The sequence below is a fragment of the Hyla sarda genome, chromosome 10 (assembly GCF_029499605.1).
Source record: "Hyla sarda isolate aHylSar1 chromosome 10, aHylSar1.hap1, whole genome shotgun sequence".
In the NCBI taxonomy this organism is placed as follows: Eukaryota; Metazoa; Chordata; class Amphibia; order Anura; family Hylidae; genus Hyla; species Hyla sarda.
Window position 1 is genome coordinate 113,736,523 of NC_079198.1, and position 16,527 is coordinate 113,753,049.

General features: G+C 44.4%; 1 protein-coding gene across 3 annotated transcripts in view; it reads left to right on the forward strand.

Annotated features, from left to right (window-relative positions):
- Window positions 1-16,527, forward strand: part of KIRREL3 (kirre like nephrin family adhesion molecule 3) — an 882,952-nt gene that overhangs the window by 551,753 nt on the left and 314,672 nt on the right. For all 3 annotated transcript variants that reach the window (XM_056542707.1, XM_056542708.1, XM_056542709.1), the window contains exon 2: window positions 6,909-6,965. In XM_056542707.1, the coding sequence (XP_056398682.1) occupies window positions 6,909-6,965 (57 nt within the window). The remainder of the gene's footprint in view (window positions 1-6,908; window positions 6,966-16,527) is intronic.

Sequence of the window (16,527 nt, forward strand, 5' to 3'; positions counted from 1 at the left end):
CGCGAATATTCGCATATTCGTAATGTTCTCGTTTTATCTTCGCATGTGCGAAAATTAGCATGTGCGAAAATTTACATATACAAAAATAAACATAAACTAAAATTCGCATATGCGAAAAGTATCATACACATATTTGCGCATATGCGAAAAGTCGCGCGCCAGTCTCACACAGTAGTATTAGAGCCTTCTTACACCACATAAGCTGGAAGCAGAGAGGGATGATCACTGTGATGTGTACTGTGAAAAAAAAAAAATAATAAAAAAAAAACGAATATTCGTAATTACGAATATATAGCGCTATATTCGCGAATTCGCGAATATGCGATATTCGCGAATAAAATTCGAATTGCGAATATTCGCGAGCAACACTAGTCCCTCAACATCCGATGGTAATCCTTTACAAATGGACCATCGTTTTTTGAAACCATCGCATGTTGAGGGATCCGTGCAATGTAAAGTATAGGACAGTGGTCTAAAACCTGCGGACCTCCAGATGTTGCAAAACTACAACTCCCAGCATGCCCGGACAGCCAACGGCTGTCCGGGCATGCTGGGTGTTGTAGTTTTGCAACATCTGGAGGTCCGCAGGTTGAAGACCACTGGTATTGGAGGTTGTACTCACCTGTCCCCGCCGCTCCGGACCATCACCGCTCGTCAACACTGCCCTGGATGTCGCCATCCATCGCTGTCGCCGCATCCCCGGGGTGTCCCCGATGCTCCGGCAAGGCCTCTGCTTCCCTGGCATCCTCGCTCTCCGTCGCTGCCATCACGTCGCTACGCATGCCGCTCCTATTGGATGACGGGACGCCGTGCGCAGCGACGACGACGATGTAGAGCGCCAACGATGCAGGGGATCCCGAAGAGGACGCGCCGGAGCCCCGAGGACAGGTAAGTGATCATCAGCGGAGCACACGGGGCACTGTAATCGGCTATCCGGTGGCAGCTGAAGCAGTCTGCGCTGCAGGATAGCCGTTTATGCGATGGCCCCGACATACAAAAGCATCGTATGTTGATGCTGCCTCTGAGAGGCCATCGTATGTTGAAATGATCGTATGTCGGGGCCATCGTAGGTCGGGGGGGGGGGGTCACTGTACATATATGAAAATGACTAAACTGCCTGTATTACTACAATTTGCTGCCACAGTTTTCTCGCTTTGCACCGCTTTGTGGTCTAAACTTGGCCCAAGGTGGCAATAAGGAGTCTTTGACCTTGAGTAAGGTCACGGCTGGGGCCTGTGGATCTGCTGTAAGTTTCTCCTGCAGACTTGTTGACCTACTTGTGAGCGACTTCTCCAATTCCCCTTGTCTCTCCTCCGCTATCATTCTCCAGAACCTGCAGAGCACCTTATCTTCTGCGCACTTGGACAGACCCTCCGGTGCACTAAAGATTAACAAGGTTTAGTAAATCTGGTCATGAATAAAACACTACAGACATTTCTTCCGGGATCCGGGCAGAGCCGCGCAGGTGATGCGCATCTTAAGTTTGGCGTCGGCTGTGGCTGATTAATAATAAACCTTTTCGTTTTTTTGCCGCTGTCGGGCCCCGGGGCGGAGGAATTAGCCGCTAAGATCTAAGTGACAGGAGCTGATTATTCCTCTATTATGCTTTTAGGCCGTCGTGTGTCTTGGCAGAGTCAACCCAGGAATATTGCCAGGATTGGCGGGAACATATGGCCGAGTTGTTTGTTTACGGGTCACTGGAATCGGTACAAGATGGGCGAGAAAGGGCAAAAAGGGGTCGGGGCCTCCTGCTGCTCCCAGTGCCCCTCATGTTTACACCCTGTGGACTGAGAAAATATCATTATTTATCCTAATTGTGTTATTAATTAATCCAACCCCTGCAAAGGAAATACTGATTCTATACTCCAGTCACCTCCAGAGCTGAACTTATTCTGATTCTATACTCCAGTCACCTCCAGAGCTGAACTTATTCTGATTCTATACTCCAGTCACCTCCAGAGCTGAACTTATTCTGATTCTATACTCCAGTCACCTCCAGAGCTGAACTTATTCTGATTCTATACTCCAGTCACATCCAGAGCTTGATTTATCCTGATTCTATACTCCAGTCACATCCAGAGCTGCACTCATCCGCATCTTGATTCTATACTCCAGTCACATCCAGAGCTTGATTTATCCTAATTCTATACTCCAGTCACATCCAGAGCTTAATTTATCCTGATTCTATACTCCAGTCACCTCCAGAGCTGAACTTATTCTGATTCTATACTCCAGTCACCTCCAGAGCTGAACTTATTCTGATTTTATACTCCAGTCACCTCCAGAGCTGAACTTATTCTGATTCTATACTCCAGTCACCTCCAGAGCTGAACTTATTCTGATTCTATACTCCAGTCACCTCCAGAGCTGAACTTATTCTGATTCTATACTCCAGTCACCTCCAGAGCTGAACTTATTCTGATTCTATACTCCAGTCACATCCAGAGCTTGATTTATCCTGATTCTATACTCCAGTCACATCCAGAGCTTGATTTATCCTGATTCTATACTCCAGTCACATCCAGAGCTTGATTTATCCTGATTCTATACTCCAGTCACATCCAAAGCTGCACTCATCCGCATCTTGATTCTATACTCCATTCACATCCAGAGCTTGATTTATCCTGATTCTATACTCCAGTCACATCCAGAGCTGCACTCATCCGCATCTTTATTCTATACTCCATTCACATCCAGAGCTTGATTTATCCTGATTCTATACTCCAGTCACATCCAGAGCTGCACTCATCCGCATCTTTATTCTATACTCCAGTCACCACCAGAGCCGCAATAGTGGCAGATTTTCCAACTACTGGCAGACCCCTTGAAAATAATGGTAGTAAATCTCACAGTGGATCTGGCGCAATGGGAAACATGCAGGAAGTTATCAACGTGTGAACATACCCAGAGGTTAAAGGGGTACTCCGCTTTTGTTCCGAACACTCAGAGTGGGCGGCCGGGGTCGTCCTGTCACGACCACGCCTCTCGTGATGTCACACCACGCCCCCTCAATTAAAGTCTATGGGAGGGGGCGTGCAGACTTGCATTGAGGGGGCGTGGTGTGACATCACGAGGGGCTTGGTCGTGACATGAGGACCCCGGCCGCCGGCACCCAGCGTTTTGAACCAACCCTGGGTGCTGCACAGAGACTGCGGGGGTCCCAACTGCGGGACCCCCACAATCAGACATCTAATCTCCTATCCTTTGGATAGGGGATAAGATGTTTAGGGGCAGAGTACACCTTTAACTCTTTCACCCCCAATTTTTGAAGTAAGACGTTATTTCTCTGTGATCTGTGCAAGATTGTGGAGGAATGGAGCTGATCCTATAGACCAGTGGATCTCCAACCTGCGGACCTCCAGATGTTGCAAAACTACAACTCCCAGCATGCCCGGACAGCCAAAGGCTGTCCGGGCATGCTGGGAGTTGTAGTTTTGCAACATCTGGAGGTCCGCAGGTTGGAGACCACTGCTATAGACTTCTGTTATCTGTTCATATGTCATAGTGCAGGGAGGTGAAGCAGCGTCCATCTATTGACTTCCATAGTGGAGTGTTGTGGGCATGCTCAGCGACCTGTGCAGAGGTCAGCATGCAAGGAGTAGGAACATAATTATCCCTTATGTAATCCCTTCATTACCATTTACTCCTGAAATTGGCTTCAAAAACTGCAGCAAAGAAACTGGAGGGAAAAAAGGGCCCTTATTAATGGCCGGGGAACGTCTTCGTGCTCTGATCAGGAACATTAGGTGGAGAATTCATCAATTTAATGCGACCGCATAAAAGAAATCCGGTGCCGGCGCCGCATCGTAAAGACGCAATTAATAGTCGTTCGTTAATGTGTCATTGTCCGTTATGTAATGAACAAATCTCCGGCCGCAAACAGCAGTTACCGCCAGTCATGTGATGAGCGGCGTTCTGTAACGGGTGGTGCTGGTCTTATAAATCCTGGTTATAGCTGATGACACTGCGGACCGCGCATGCGCTGACATCATCGACCGTAGGCTATTAGTATATCGGCGCCATTATCCTGGCTTAATGCCACTGTGCGGGCTGTTCCGAGAGTTTTGTAACTTTCTAATCGACTTTTTTTTGGGGGGTGGGGGGAGGGGGAATTTTTGTACAAGTCTCACTTTTTTGCGCAATATTTAAAAGTAGGCGTGGCTTAGGGGGGAGAGCGTGACCTTATGCAGCTAAAGATATATATTATAATATATGTCAGAAATTGGTGTATATTATATCGGAAATCTACGAAGTTTGGTGCATCTTACTCTATCGTACTTAAGGGTTAAGAATATAAAATGCGGATCCTAATGATTTTTACTTCGTCGCCATTTTCAGGATCTCTGCTTTCTGTCAGTGAATGGGAGACATCATTGCTTACATCCTGATACTTTTCACAGCTGATACTTTGCTACCATTGTGTTCAGTCTAGATTAGTGAAACTGTGGCTCTCCTGCTTTTGCTAAACTACAACTCCCAGCATGCCCCTGACAGTGATGTTCATTGTATAGGATAGTGATCTCCACCCGTAGCTCTTAAAGGGGTACTTCGGTGGAAAACTTTTTTTTTTTTTTATCAATTGGTGCCTTGTGCCAGAGAGTTAAACAGATTTGTAAATTACTTCTATTAAAAAATCTTAATCCTTCCAGTAGTTATTAGCTGCTGAATACTACAGAAGAAATTGTTTTCTTTTTGGAACACAGAGCTCTCTGCTGACATCATGACCACTGTGCTCTCTGCTGACACCTCTGTCCATTTTAGGAACTGTCCAGAGCAGCATATGTTTGCTATGGGGATTTTTTCCTACTCTGGACAGTTCCTAAAATGGACAGAGATGTCAGCAGAGAGCACTGTGCTCATGATGTCAGCAGAGAGCTCTGTGTTCCAAAAAGAAAACAATTTCCTTTGTAGTATTCAGCAGCTAATAAGTGCAGGAAGGATTAAGATTTTTTAATAGAAGTAATTTACTAATCTGTTTAACTTTCTGGCACCAGTTGATTAAAAAAATAAAAAAGTTTTTAAGCTATTGCAAAACTACAACTCCCAGCATGCCTCACAGTGTTGTTCAATGTATAGGATAGTGATTTCCACCTGTTGCTCTTAAAGTGGTTATCCAGGAAAAAACTTTTTTATATATATCAACTGGCTCCAGAAAGTTAAACAGATTTGTAAATTACTTATATTAAAAAATCTTTATGCTTCCAGTACTTATGAGCTGCTGAAGTTGAGTTGTTCTTTTCTGTCTAAGTGCTCTCTGATGACACCTGTCTCGGGAACTGTCCAGAGTAGAAGCAAATCCCCATAGCAAACCTCTTCTACTCTGTGCAGTTCCCGAGACAAGCAGAAGTGTCAGCAGAGAGCACTTTTGCCAGACAGAAAAGAACAACTCAACTTCAGCAGCTGATAATTATTGGAAATATTAAGATTATTTAATAGAAATAATTTACAAATCTGTTTAACTTTCTGGGGCCAGTTGATATAACAAAAAAAAAAAAAAACATTTTTTTCCTGGAATACCTCTTTAAACTGTGGCAAATCTACAACACCCAGCATGCCCGGACAGCCTTTTGGCTGTCCGGGCATGCTGGGAGTTGTAGTTTTGCAATAGCTGGAGACACATAGTGTTGCTCATTGTATGGAACAGTGATCTCCACATGTAGCTCTCATGCTGTTGCAAAACCACAACATGCCGCTGACAGTGTCGCTGTCATTGTGTAGGACAGTGATCTTCACTTGTAGCTCTCCAGATGTTGAAAAACTACAACACCCAGCATGCCCCTAAGAGTGTCACTCATTGTATAGGGTAGTGACCTCCACCCGTGGCTCTCCAGATGTTGAAAAACTACAAGACCCAGCATGCCCAGACAGTGTTGCTCATTGTAGAGAGCAGTGATCTCCAGCCATGACTCTTCAGATGTTGCAAAACTACAACTCCCAGCATGCCCGGACAGTGTCGTGCATTGTATAGGTCAGTAATCTCCACTCGCAGCTCTCAAGCTGTTGCAAAACTACAACTCTCAGCATGCCATGTTGAAGAGCACTGGCCTAGATTGATCATCTTTGAGATACACAGCCTGGACTCCAAACTGATACATTTTACCTGCGCTGATACATTGTAGCAAACTATGATGAAGGAAGGCGGAGATTAGTGCTGCAGATGTATTGAGCTCACAGGGGATTGTCTAGATACAATTGTAACAAACTCTTGTTTTCTGACTTTGAATAAAACCAAACCTGTTCATGTTCACTGACAGCAAGCAGACATATTGCAAAGTTGCAGCATTTCCATTTTTAGAGTGTAAAGCTTATTTTGTCATGGTAAAGGGGTACTCCAATGGAAAACATATATATATATATATATATATATATATATATATATATATATATATTTTTTTTTTTTTTTTAAATCAAGTGGTGCCAGAAAGTTAAACAGATTTGTAAATGACTTCTATTAAAAATCTTTACCCTTCCAGTACTTTTTAGCAGCTGTATGCTACAGAGGAAATTCTTTTCTTTTTGAATTTATTTTTTGTCTTGTCCACAGTGCTCTCTGCTGACACCTGATGCCCAATATCAGGAACTGTCCAGAGTAGGAGAAAATCCCCATCGCAAACCTATGCTGCTCTGAACATTTCCTGACACGGACAGAGATGTCAGCAGAGAGCACTGTGGACAAGACAAAAAAGAAATTAAAAAAGAATAGAATTTCCTCTGTAGCATACAGCTGCTAAAAAGTACTGGAAGGATAAAGATTTTTTAATAGAAGTCATTTACAAATCTGTTTAACTTTCTGGCACCAGTTGATTAAAAAAAAAAAAAAAAATGTTTTCCTCCGGAGTACCCCTTTAATGTTTAGTGCTGACATCCTGAGAGATTCTTAATGGTTCCTTTTGTCTGTGTTTTTGCAGATTTCGGCCTGGCCCTGGGATTCATGTCCAAGGACAAGTTCCGCAAGTTGTCAGAAAGTGAGTTGACTTGTCTTTTCCTCCATACCCCCCCCCCCCCCCCCTCCATTCCTTCCGTCTTTAGTAAAGTTAACTTAAACTCTGTTATTTTAGACCAAAATCTGAGCCAAACATCATTTTATGTGTTAATTTCATCTTGGCTTCCTCTCGCAGACATTCACTCGTCTTCTAAATTTAAAAATTGCCAAGAATCTTCTTTCTCGAGAAGTTTCTCTGAACAAACAATCTCAGATTAGTAGTGAGAACCTCCAGACGTGTTATATAAGAAGAAAGATATGAAAAATAGGAGTTTTTAGTAGTTAATGAGTTAGTTTACTTATTTGTGACTTCTCCTCTGTCCCTATGACAACCCTTCCTGAGCTGTGGGTCAGCTTTGTCATAGGGACCTAAAACACCATCCACATAACTGTGTACACGTATACATATCTACTGTACCTGTGTGTGATTATAAGGTTGGTGTTACTTAAGGCTGTAAAGTTTAGAAAAATTTAGGCCGGACATTTTGTGTGCGGCAGTTGCGGACAAATCAGCTGGCGCTAGGACCGCTCGGAAACGCGTCGTCTCCATAGACGGCAATGCATTCCCGAGAGAATTCCAATGAAAGAATAAACATGTTCCTACTTTTTGTGGAGTCTGGATTTTTAATTTTCACGAGTTTTCCGCAACAGAAATTCTGCCATGGGGACGGTGCAGCAGAATCCCTTGGAAAATAATGGCCGACATTTATCATTGTCTTTAGACAGTTTTTTGTGGCTACAAAAGGTGCCAAAAATGCGCAAGCAGGGTTTATTTGCGTATTTTTTGCGCCTTTTGGTTTACACATTTCTGCTGATTTTGAGTTGCAATCCACTGATTTTGGCAATACACATGATATGGAAGGGATTTATGAACTGCACCTTTTTGTGAAAAGGCGCAAAAAAGGCGCAAAGTCTCTAAAACGACACCAGCCCAGACTTAGCTTAGCTTTTTGGTGTATGTGAAGAGTGAAATTTCAGAAAATGTGACCTGCACAAAATTTATCAAATGCTCTGGGACCATTTAAGAAATTCGGTGTTCCTACACATTACCAGCACCCAAAAAAAAAGGTGTAAAAAAATGCTTCACTTACACCTACAATGGTAAATGCTTCACTTACACCTACAATGATAAATGCTTCACTTACACCTACAAGGATAAATGAGTGGAATATTTACTTTTTTTTTTTTTTTAAATGCCAGAAAGTTAAACAGATTTGTAAATTACTCTATTAAAAATTCTTTATCCTTTCAGTACTTATTAGCAGCTGTATGCTACAGAGGAAATTCTTTGCTTTTTGAATTTCTTTTTGGTCTTGTCCACAGTGCTCTCTGCTGACACCTCTGTCCGTGTCAGAAACTGTCCAGAGCAGCATAGGTTTGCTATGGGGATTTTCTCCTGCTCTGGACAGTTCCTGATACGGGCATCAGGTGTCAGCAGAGAGCACTGTGGACAAGACAAAAAAGAAACTCAAAAAGAAAAGAATTTCCTCTGTAGCATACAGCTGCTAAAAAGTACTGGAAGGATAAAGATTTTTTAGTAGAAGTAAATTTACAAATCTGTTTAACTTTCTGGCACCAGTTGATTAAAAAAAAAAAAAAAATGTTTTCCACCAGAGTACCCCTTTAAAGGAGTACTCCGGTCCTAGACATCTTATCCGGGACATGGGACTCCCACGATCTCTGTGCAGCACCTGGCGTTCATTTAGAATGATGTGATGTCACGTCACCCCCCCTCAATGCAAGTCTATAGGAGGGGGCATGGCCATGACATCACAACCCCCGCCACCTGCTACAAGCGATTACTACAAAATGTTCCGAACACTGGGGCAGCGGAGTTTACCTGTAAATTTAGCTTGGAAATTCTGCTGTGTGAATGGGCCCTATGACTGGGTTCACTCTATGGATTTTAAATGACACTAAATGTAATCCAGTCACACCCAGAGCTGCATCAAACTGCTGCCAGGGAGTTAATGGAGTCACTAAATGAAGTATCTGATACTACTCTGGATATTACTACTAGTAGTTATCACCTACTGAAGTTGAGTTGTTCTTTTCTGTCTGACAACAGTGCTCTCTGCTGACACCTTTGTCTGTCTCAGGAACTGTCCAGAGCAGAAGAGGTTTGCTGTGGGGATTTGCTCCTACTCTGGACAGTTCCTGAGACAGACAGAGGTGTCAGCAGAGAGCACTGTGGTCAGACAGAAATGAACAACTCAACTTCAGCAGCTGATAAGCACTGGAAGGGTTAAGATTTTTTAATAGAAGTAATTTACAAATGTTTAACTTTCTGGAGCCAGTTGTTTTTCACTGGAATACCCCTTTAATCTACTCCTTTATACTCCAGTGTCCGGATGTAGCTCTGGTTGTGAGACCAAATGCGATCAACAACTTTTGACTTGTCTGATCGACATGTTAAAAGTTGTTTTTTTTAATGACCGTAGCGCTTTAAACTCAGGGACCATCATTTTTTTTGTCCAGGTCAGTTTAATTATTTTGTTTTTCAAATGATTCTGTTGAACCACAACTTAAAAGCAATGTATAATGTTATTCAGTTAAAATTCAGTGTCCTGATGCAGCTCTTAATGTGAGTGGAGCATAAGGAGTACATAACCCCCTGGTAGTGATATGATGCAGCTCTTAATGTGAGTGGAGCATAAGGAGTACATAACCCCCTGGTAGTGATATGATGCAGCTCTTAATGTGAGTGGAGCATAAGGAGTACATAACCCCCTGGTAGTGATATGATGCAGCTCTGGATGTGAGTGGAGCATAAAGAGTACATAACCCCTGGTAGTGATATGATGCAGCTCTGGATGTGAATGGATCATAAGGAGTACATAACCCCCTGGTAGTGATATGATGCAGCTCTTAATGTGAGTGGAGCATAAGGAGTACATAACCCCCTGGTAGTGATATGATGCAGCTCTTAATGTGAGTGGAGCATAAGGAGTACATAACCCCCTGGTAGTGATATGATGCAGCTCTGGATGTGAGTGAAGCATAAGGAGTACATACCCCCTGGTAGTGATATGATGCAGCTCTGGATGGGAGTGGAGCATAAGGAGTACATAACCCCCTGGTAGTGATATGATGCAGCTCTGGATGTGAGTGGAGCATAAGGAGTACATAACCCCCTGGTAGTGATATGATGCAGCTCTGGATGTGAGTGGAGCATAAGGAGTACATAACCCCCTGGTAGTGATATGATGCAGCTCTGGATGTGAGTGGAGCATAAGGAGTACATAACCCCCTGGTAGTGATATGATGCAGCTCTGGATGTGAGTGGAGCATAAGGAGTACATAACCCCCTGGTAGTGATATGATGCAGCTCTGGATGTGAGTGGAGCATAAGGAGTACATAACCCCCTGGTAGTGATATGATGCAGCTCTGGATGTGAGTGGAGCATAAGGAGTACATAACCCCCTGGTAGTGATATGATGCAGCTCTGGATGTGAGTGGAGCATAAGGAGTACATAACCCCCTGGTAGTGATATGATGCAGCTCTGGATGTGAGTGGAGCATAAGGAGTACATAACCCCCTGGTAGTGATATGATGCAGCTCTGGATGTGAATGGAGCATAAGGAGTACATAACCCCCTGGTAGTGATATGATGCAGCTCTTAATGTGAGTGGAGCATAAGGAGTACATAACCCCCTGGTAGTGATATGATGCAGCTCTGGATGTGAGTGGAGCATAAGGAGTACATAACCCCCTGGTAGTGATATGATGCAGCTCTGGATGTGAGTGGAGCATAAGGAGTACATAACCCCCTGGTAGTGATATGATGCAGCTCTGGATGTGAATGGAGCATAAGGAGTACATAACCCCCTGGTAGTGATATGATGCCGCTCTGGATGTGAGTGAAGCTTAAGGAGTACATACCCCCTGGTAGTGATATGATGCCGCTCTGGATGTGAATGGAGCATAAGGAGTACATACCCCCTGGTAGCGATATGATGCCGCTCTGGATGTGAGTAGAGTCTAAGGAGTACATAACCCCCTGGTAGTGATATGATGCAGCTCTGGATGTGAGTGGAGCATAAGGAGTACATACCCCCTGGTAGTGATATGATGCAGCTTCCGATGTGAGTGGAGCCTAAGGAGTACATAACCCTCTGGTAGTGATATGATGCAGCTCTGGATGTGAGTGGAGCCTAAGAGGTACATAACCCCCTGGTAGTGATAGGATGCGGCTCTGGATGTGAATGGAGCATAAGGAGTACATACCCCTGGTAGCGATATGATGCCGCTCTGGATGTGAGTAGAGTCTAAGGAGTACATAACCCCCTGGTAGTGATATGATGCAGCTCTGGATGGGATTGGAGCATAAGGAGTACATACCCCCTGGTAGTGATATGATGCAGCTCTGGATGTGAGTGGAGCATAAGGAGTACATAACCCCCTGGTAGTGATAGGATGCAGCTTCCGATGTGAGTGGAGCCTAAGGAGTACATAACCCCCTGGTAGTGATATGATGCAGCTCTGGATGTGAGTGGTGCCTAAGGAGTGCATAACCCCCTGGTAGTAATAGGATGCGGCTCTGGATGTAACTACTAGAGTATATGGAGTAGATGAACCTTCTGGTAGTGATACAGTCAGGTTTCCCTGTGACATTACGGTGGTAGAACACGTTAGCCGCTGGGCCGGCGCCGGTCTCTGCGGATCTTCCTTCTTTTTCCATCTGTTATTTGCGCCATACGTTACTTGTTAATTGCATTTGTTGCCGTGTAAATCACGTAAAATACAATAAGCGCTCCCCAGCTCCTTCCGCTGATCGTTCACATAATGGCGGCATTAATCTCACTTGGACATCCTGCGGCTGAACCGCACTGACCCTGGTGCATTCTTTTGATATCGGACATCAGTTACCAACATCTTCCTCCACATTCCCATTGATCCTGTATTCATGAATTATTGGTTGGGCTTCTGCGCTCCCCGCCATTCCTGTTCTACTATCACTTATAATTTATATCCAGCAATATCCCCCGCTCTTCCCTGAAAGCCTCCAGTCTCTCTAATAAGCCCCCCATCTGTTATTGTCTTGGTGACATATGGGGTGCTGGCCCTTTAATTATCAATTATATAGATATTAAGAGTCACCAAGGCTTTCTACAGACCGCTCTGTCAGTTTGCCTGACACATTGTTCTGCTGCTGTCCTGCTGGGGGGCAGAGAACATGCTGCTTTTTCCATACTCTTCTATTTTTAAGCCTCCTTGGACTATTGCAGGTTATTTTGTTATCTTGAATAAAAAAATAAAAAATAAAAAATTGAAAAAATTGTTACAATTTGAGCTCCGACTTTAAACCGAAATAATATTACACCTTGTCCATCAATTATACTCAATAACCCAATGGCAGTGTTTTTCCCAACCTTTGGCTCTCCAGCTGTCGCAAAACTACAACCCCCCTATAGGGAGAGGTATTAACAGTAGAAAGCGGTAAGTGCTCATGAGTGTATGGGGAGAGGTATGATCAGTAGAGAGGGAAGTGCTCATTGTTGTATAGGGAGAGGTATTAGCAGTAGAGAGGGAAGGGCTCATGGCCATATAGGGAGAGGTATTAGCAGTAAAGAGGGAAGTGCTCATGAGTGTATAGGGAGAGGTATGAGCAGTAGAGAGGAAAGTGCTCATGCATGTATAGGGAGAGGTATTAGCAGTAAAGAGGGAAGTGCTCATGAGTGTATAGGGAGAGGTATTAGCAGTAAAGAGGGAAGTGCTCATGAGTGTATAGGGAGAGGTATTAGCAGTAGACAGGAAAGCGCTCATGCTGATGTACAGAACCTCACTTGGAGTATTGTGCACAGTACTGAAGACCGTATCTCCCGAAGGATATAGATACATTGGAGAGAGTTCAGAAAAGATACTAAACTAGTACATGAGAGAGAGTAGTGGATGCATGGAATAGCCTTCCTGCAGAAGTGGTCGCTGCAAATACAGTGAAGGAGTTTAACCATGCATGGGATAAGCATAAGGCTATCCTTCATATAAGATAGGAATAGACATAAGGCTATCCTTCATATAAGATAGGGATAAGTATAAGACTATCCTTCATATAAGATAGGGCCAGGAACTATTCATAGGATTCAGATTATTGGGCAGACTAGATGGGCCAAATGGTTCTTATCTGCCGACACATTCTATGTAACCTACAGTATATGTATGTGCGAATATGTGTGCCGCAGTGTATGTTTGTGTGAACGTGCGTATGTGTCACAGTGTGTATATGTGAATGTATTGGTGCATATAGATGTGTGCCACAGTGTATGTTGGTGTGAATATATATATATTATATATATATATATATATATATATATATATATATGTATCACAGTGTTTATATGTGTGTGGCAGTGTGAATGTGCGTATGTGTCACAGTGTGTATATGTGAATGTATCGGTGCAGATATGTATGCCACAGTGTGTTTTTTTTGTGAACGTTTACAGTGACCCCCTCGACCTACGATGGCCCCGACATACGATCATTTCAACATACGATGGCCTCTCAGAGACCATCGCATGTTGAAGGCAGCATCAACATACGATGCTTTTGTATGTCGGGGCCATCGCATAAACGGCTATCCGGCAGCGCAGACTGCTTCAGCTGCCACCGGATAGACGTTTACGGTGCCCCGTGTGGTCCGCTGACGATCACTTACCTGTCCTCGGGGCTCCGGCGCGTCCTCTTCAGGATCCCCTGCATCGTCGGCACTCTCCATCGACATTATCACGTCGCTGCGCACGCCGTCCCGTCATCCAATAAAAGCGGCGTGCGTAGCGACGTGATGGCGGCGACGGAGAGCGAGGATGCCGGGAAACAGAGGCCTTGCCGGAACGTCGGGGACATAACGGGGACGCGGCGACAGCGATGGAAGGCGACATCCCAGGCAGCGATGACGAGCGGTGACGGTCCGGAGCGGCGGAGACAGGTGAGTACAACTTCCTCTACCAGTGGTCTTCAACCTGCGGACCTCCAGATGTTTCAAAACGACAACAGCCAGCATGCCCGGACAGCCAACGGCTGTCCGGGCATGCTGGGTGTTGTAGTTTTGCAACATCTGGAGGTCCTCAGGTTGTAGACCGCTGTCCTATACTTTTACATTGCACGGATCCCTCAACATACGATGGTTTCAACAAACGATGGTCCATTTGGAACGGATTGCCATCATATGTTGAGGGACCACTTGTATATCTGTCACATTGTGTATATGTGAATGCGTTCATACGAATATGTGTGAATGTATGTGTCAGAGTATGTTTCTTTGTGTATATGCGGGAATGCATGTGGCAGTGTGAATTTCTGTAGGTCACGGTGTGTATATGTGTAGGTGTGAATGTGTTTGTCTTTGCATGCGTGTCGTGTCAGTGTATACACGTGTGTGTATGTGCTTATATATTGATATTAATATTGATATTAATTTATATCCATGTTTATGACTGTGAACCCGCCCTTACAAAATCCTTCACATGCCGCTGCTCTGAGGAGTAGATGAGGGTCCTAAACAAGAAATGCCCCCCCCCCCCTCCCCAACCAACACATACCTTCAAAATAGGGCACCTGATGCCTTGTCGCCTTTAAGGAGCTGTGATTATATTAGTAGCAGACATGATGTCACTTGTTCCACGTATGATAGGTGCTGATACCTAATGTATATACATATATCCGGCATCAGCCCAGACGCTCATTCTCTTTAATATTTAATCCGTATTGCACCAAAGTGAGGTCAATAATGTACAACAGACTGACCCATAAATGATTCATGCGCTGGATACATTGTATCCGTACAGACGCTCGTCTGGGTCCAGCTGCAGGGGATGGAAGGGTTAAAGGGGTACTCCACTGGAAAACATTTTTTTTTTTTTTTTTTTTTTTTTTTTTTTATCAACTGGTGCCAGAAAGTTAAAAAGATTTGTAAATTACTTCTATTTAAAAATATTAACCCTTCCAGTAGTTATCAGCTGCTGTATGTTCTTTTCTTTTTGAAATTCCTTTCTGTCTGATCACAGTGCTCTCTGCTGACACCTCTGTCCGTGTCAGGAACTGTCCAGAGTAGGAGCAAATCCCCCATAGTAAACCTATCCTGCTCCTGACAGTTCCTAATATGGACAGAGGTGTCAGAAGAGAGCACTGTGGTCAGAGAGAAAGGAAATTCAAAAAGAAAAGAACTTCCTGTGGAGCATACAGCAGCTGATAACTACTGGAAGGGTTAATATTTTTAAATAGAAGTAATTTACAAATCTGGTTAACTTTCTGGCACCAGTTGATTAAAAAGAAAAGTTTTCCAGGGGAGTACCCCTTTAAGTGTCCATCTCTATTCCTGGAACCACCTTGCTGTACTTCAGTGGTCTCCATACCATGGACCTCCAGATGATGCAAAACTACAACTCCCAGCATGCCCGGACAGCCGTTGGCTGTCCGGGCATGCTGGGAGTTGTAGGTTTGCAACATTTGGAGGTCCAGTTTGGAGACCACTGCTGTTGTGACCTCATTCTTCATACTTGTCCTCCATGTATGATCTGTTCCCGGCTTTGTATTCAATAACTGCAGTTAAAAACCTGAACGTGTGAACACGGTCTTCTAGGGGCACTCCGCACCTAAACATCTTATTCCGTATCCAAAGGATGTTTGATCGCAGTGGTGTGGCGCTTGAGGGTTCTGCATGCGGGGTGTAAGGGTATGATTGTGATGCCAGAGCACTGTTAACCTGCACAGTCCGAGAATAGGACAGCTTCTCCTGGGCCAGGCGTGGACAGGTTACGGATAACTGTCTTTACAGAGTAGATGTTACAATCCTTGCAGCACAGATTAGAGTAGAGGAGATGCAGAATAACCCTTGGGAGCCCTGTAGACTTTCTGTGACTTGTGGTACCCCCAGGTGCGGCACCCCTGTCATCCGAAGCACGGAAGGAACTCCAATCCGTGCTGGATGACGGGCAACCACAGCCGGCACGCCTCCTCCCATAGACATGAATGTAGCGGGCGTGGCATGGCGTGACATCACAAACACGGAAGCTCCAAGCTTCCGTGTTCTGAACGCCGTGGTCACCTGACGCTGCGGTCAGACATCTCATCCCTTATCCTTTGGATAGGACATATGATGTTAAGGAGCGGCGTATCCCTTTAAAGACTTACATGGGAAATGACATGAATTACAGTAAAGCAGTCTCCCGATCCCTGAAGCGCGTGGTCTGTCTCGTTCAGTCGGATGCACAATTAGACTTTTTTCCTCTTCCGTCGGCCTCTTACAACTCCTTATTTCCCGCCGTCACTCAGACGCGGCCTCTTTAGCGCACTCTTCAAGCGTAAATCTTTTTTCCTATTCGGTCAGACGTTGGTTAAGTTGGTTTTAGTAACCAGATTGATCCTGCGCTGGAGACGAATTATCGCAGGTTCCTCCACCTTCTTAATAGTCCAGCAGGGGATTTGGAGTAATATTTTTCCGTAAAGCTTTTCCGATCGCTGTCCGCTGATTCTGTGATCGTCTCCATTAGAAGCCAGAACTAAAATCTCCTTAGATGCTTTATTATTACTCCTCAGCAATGTAAG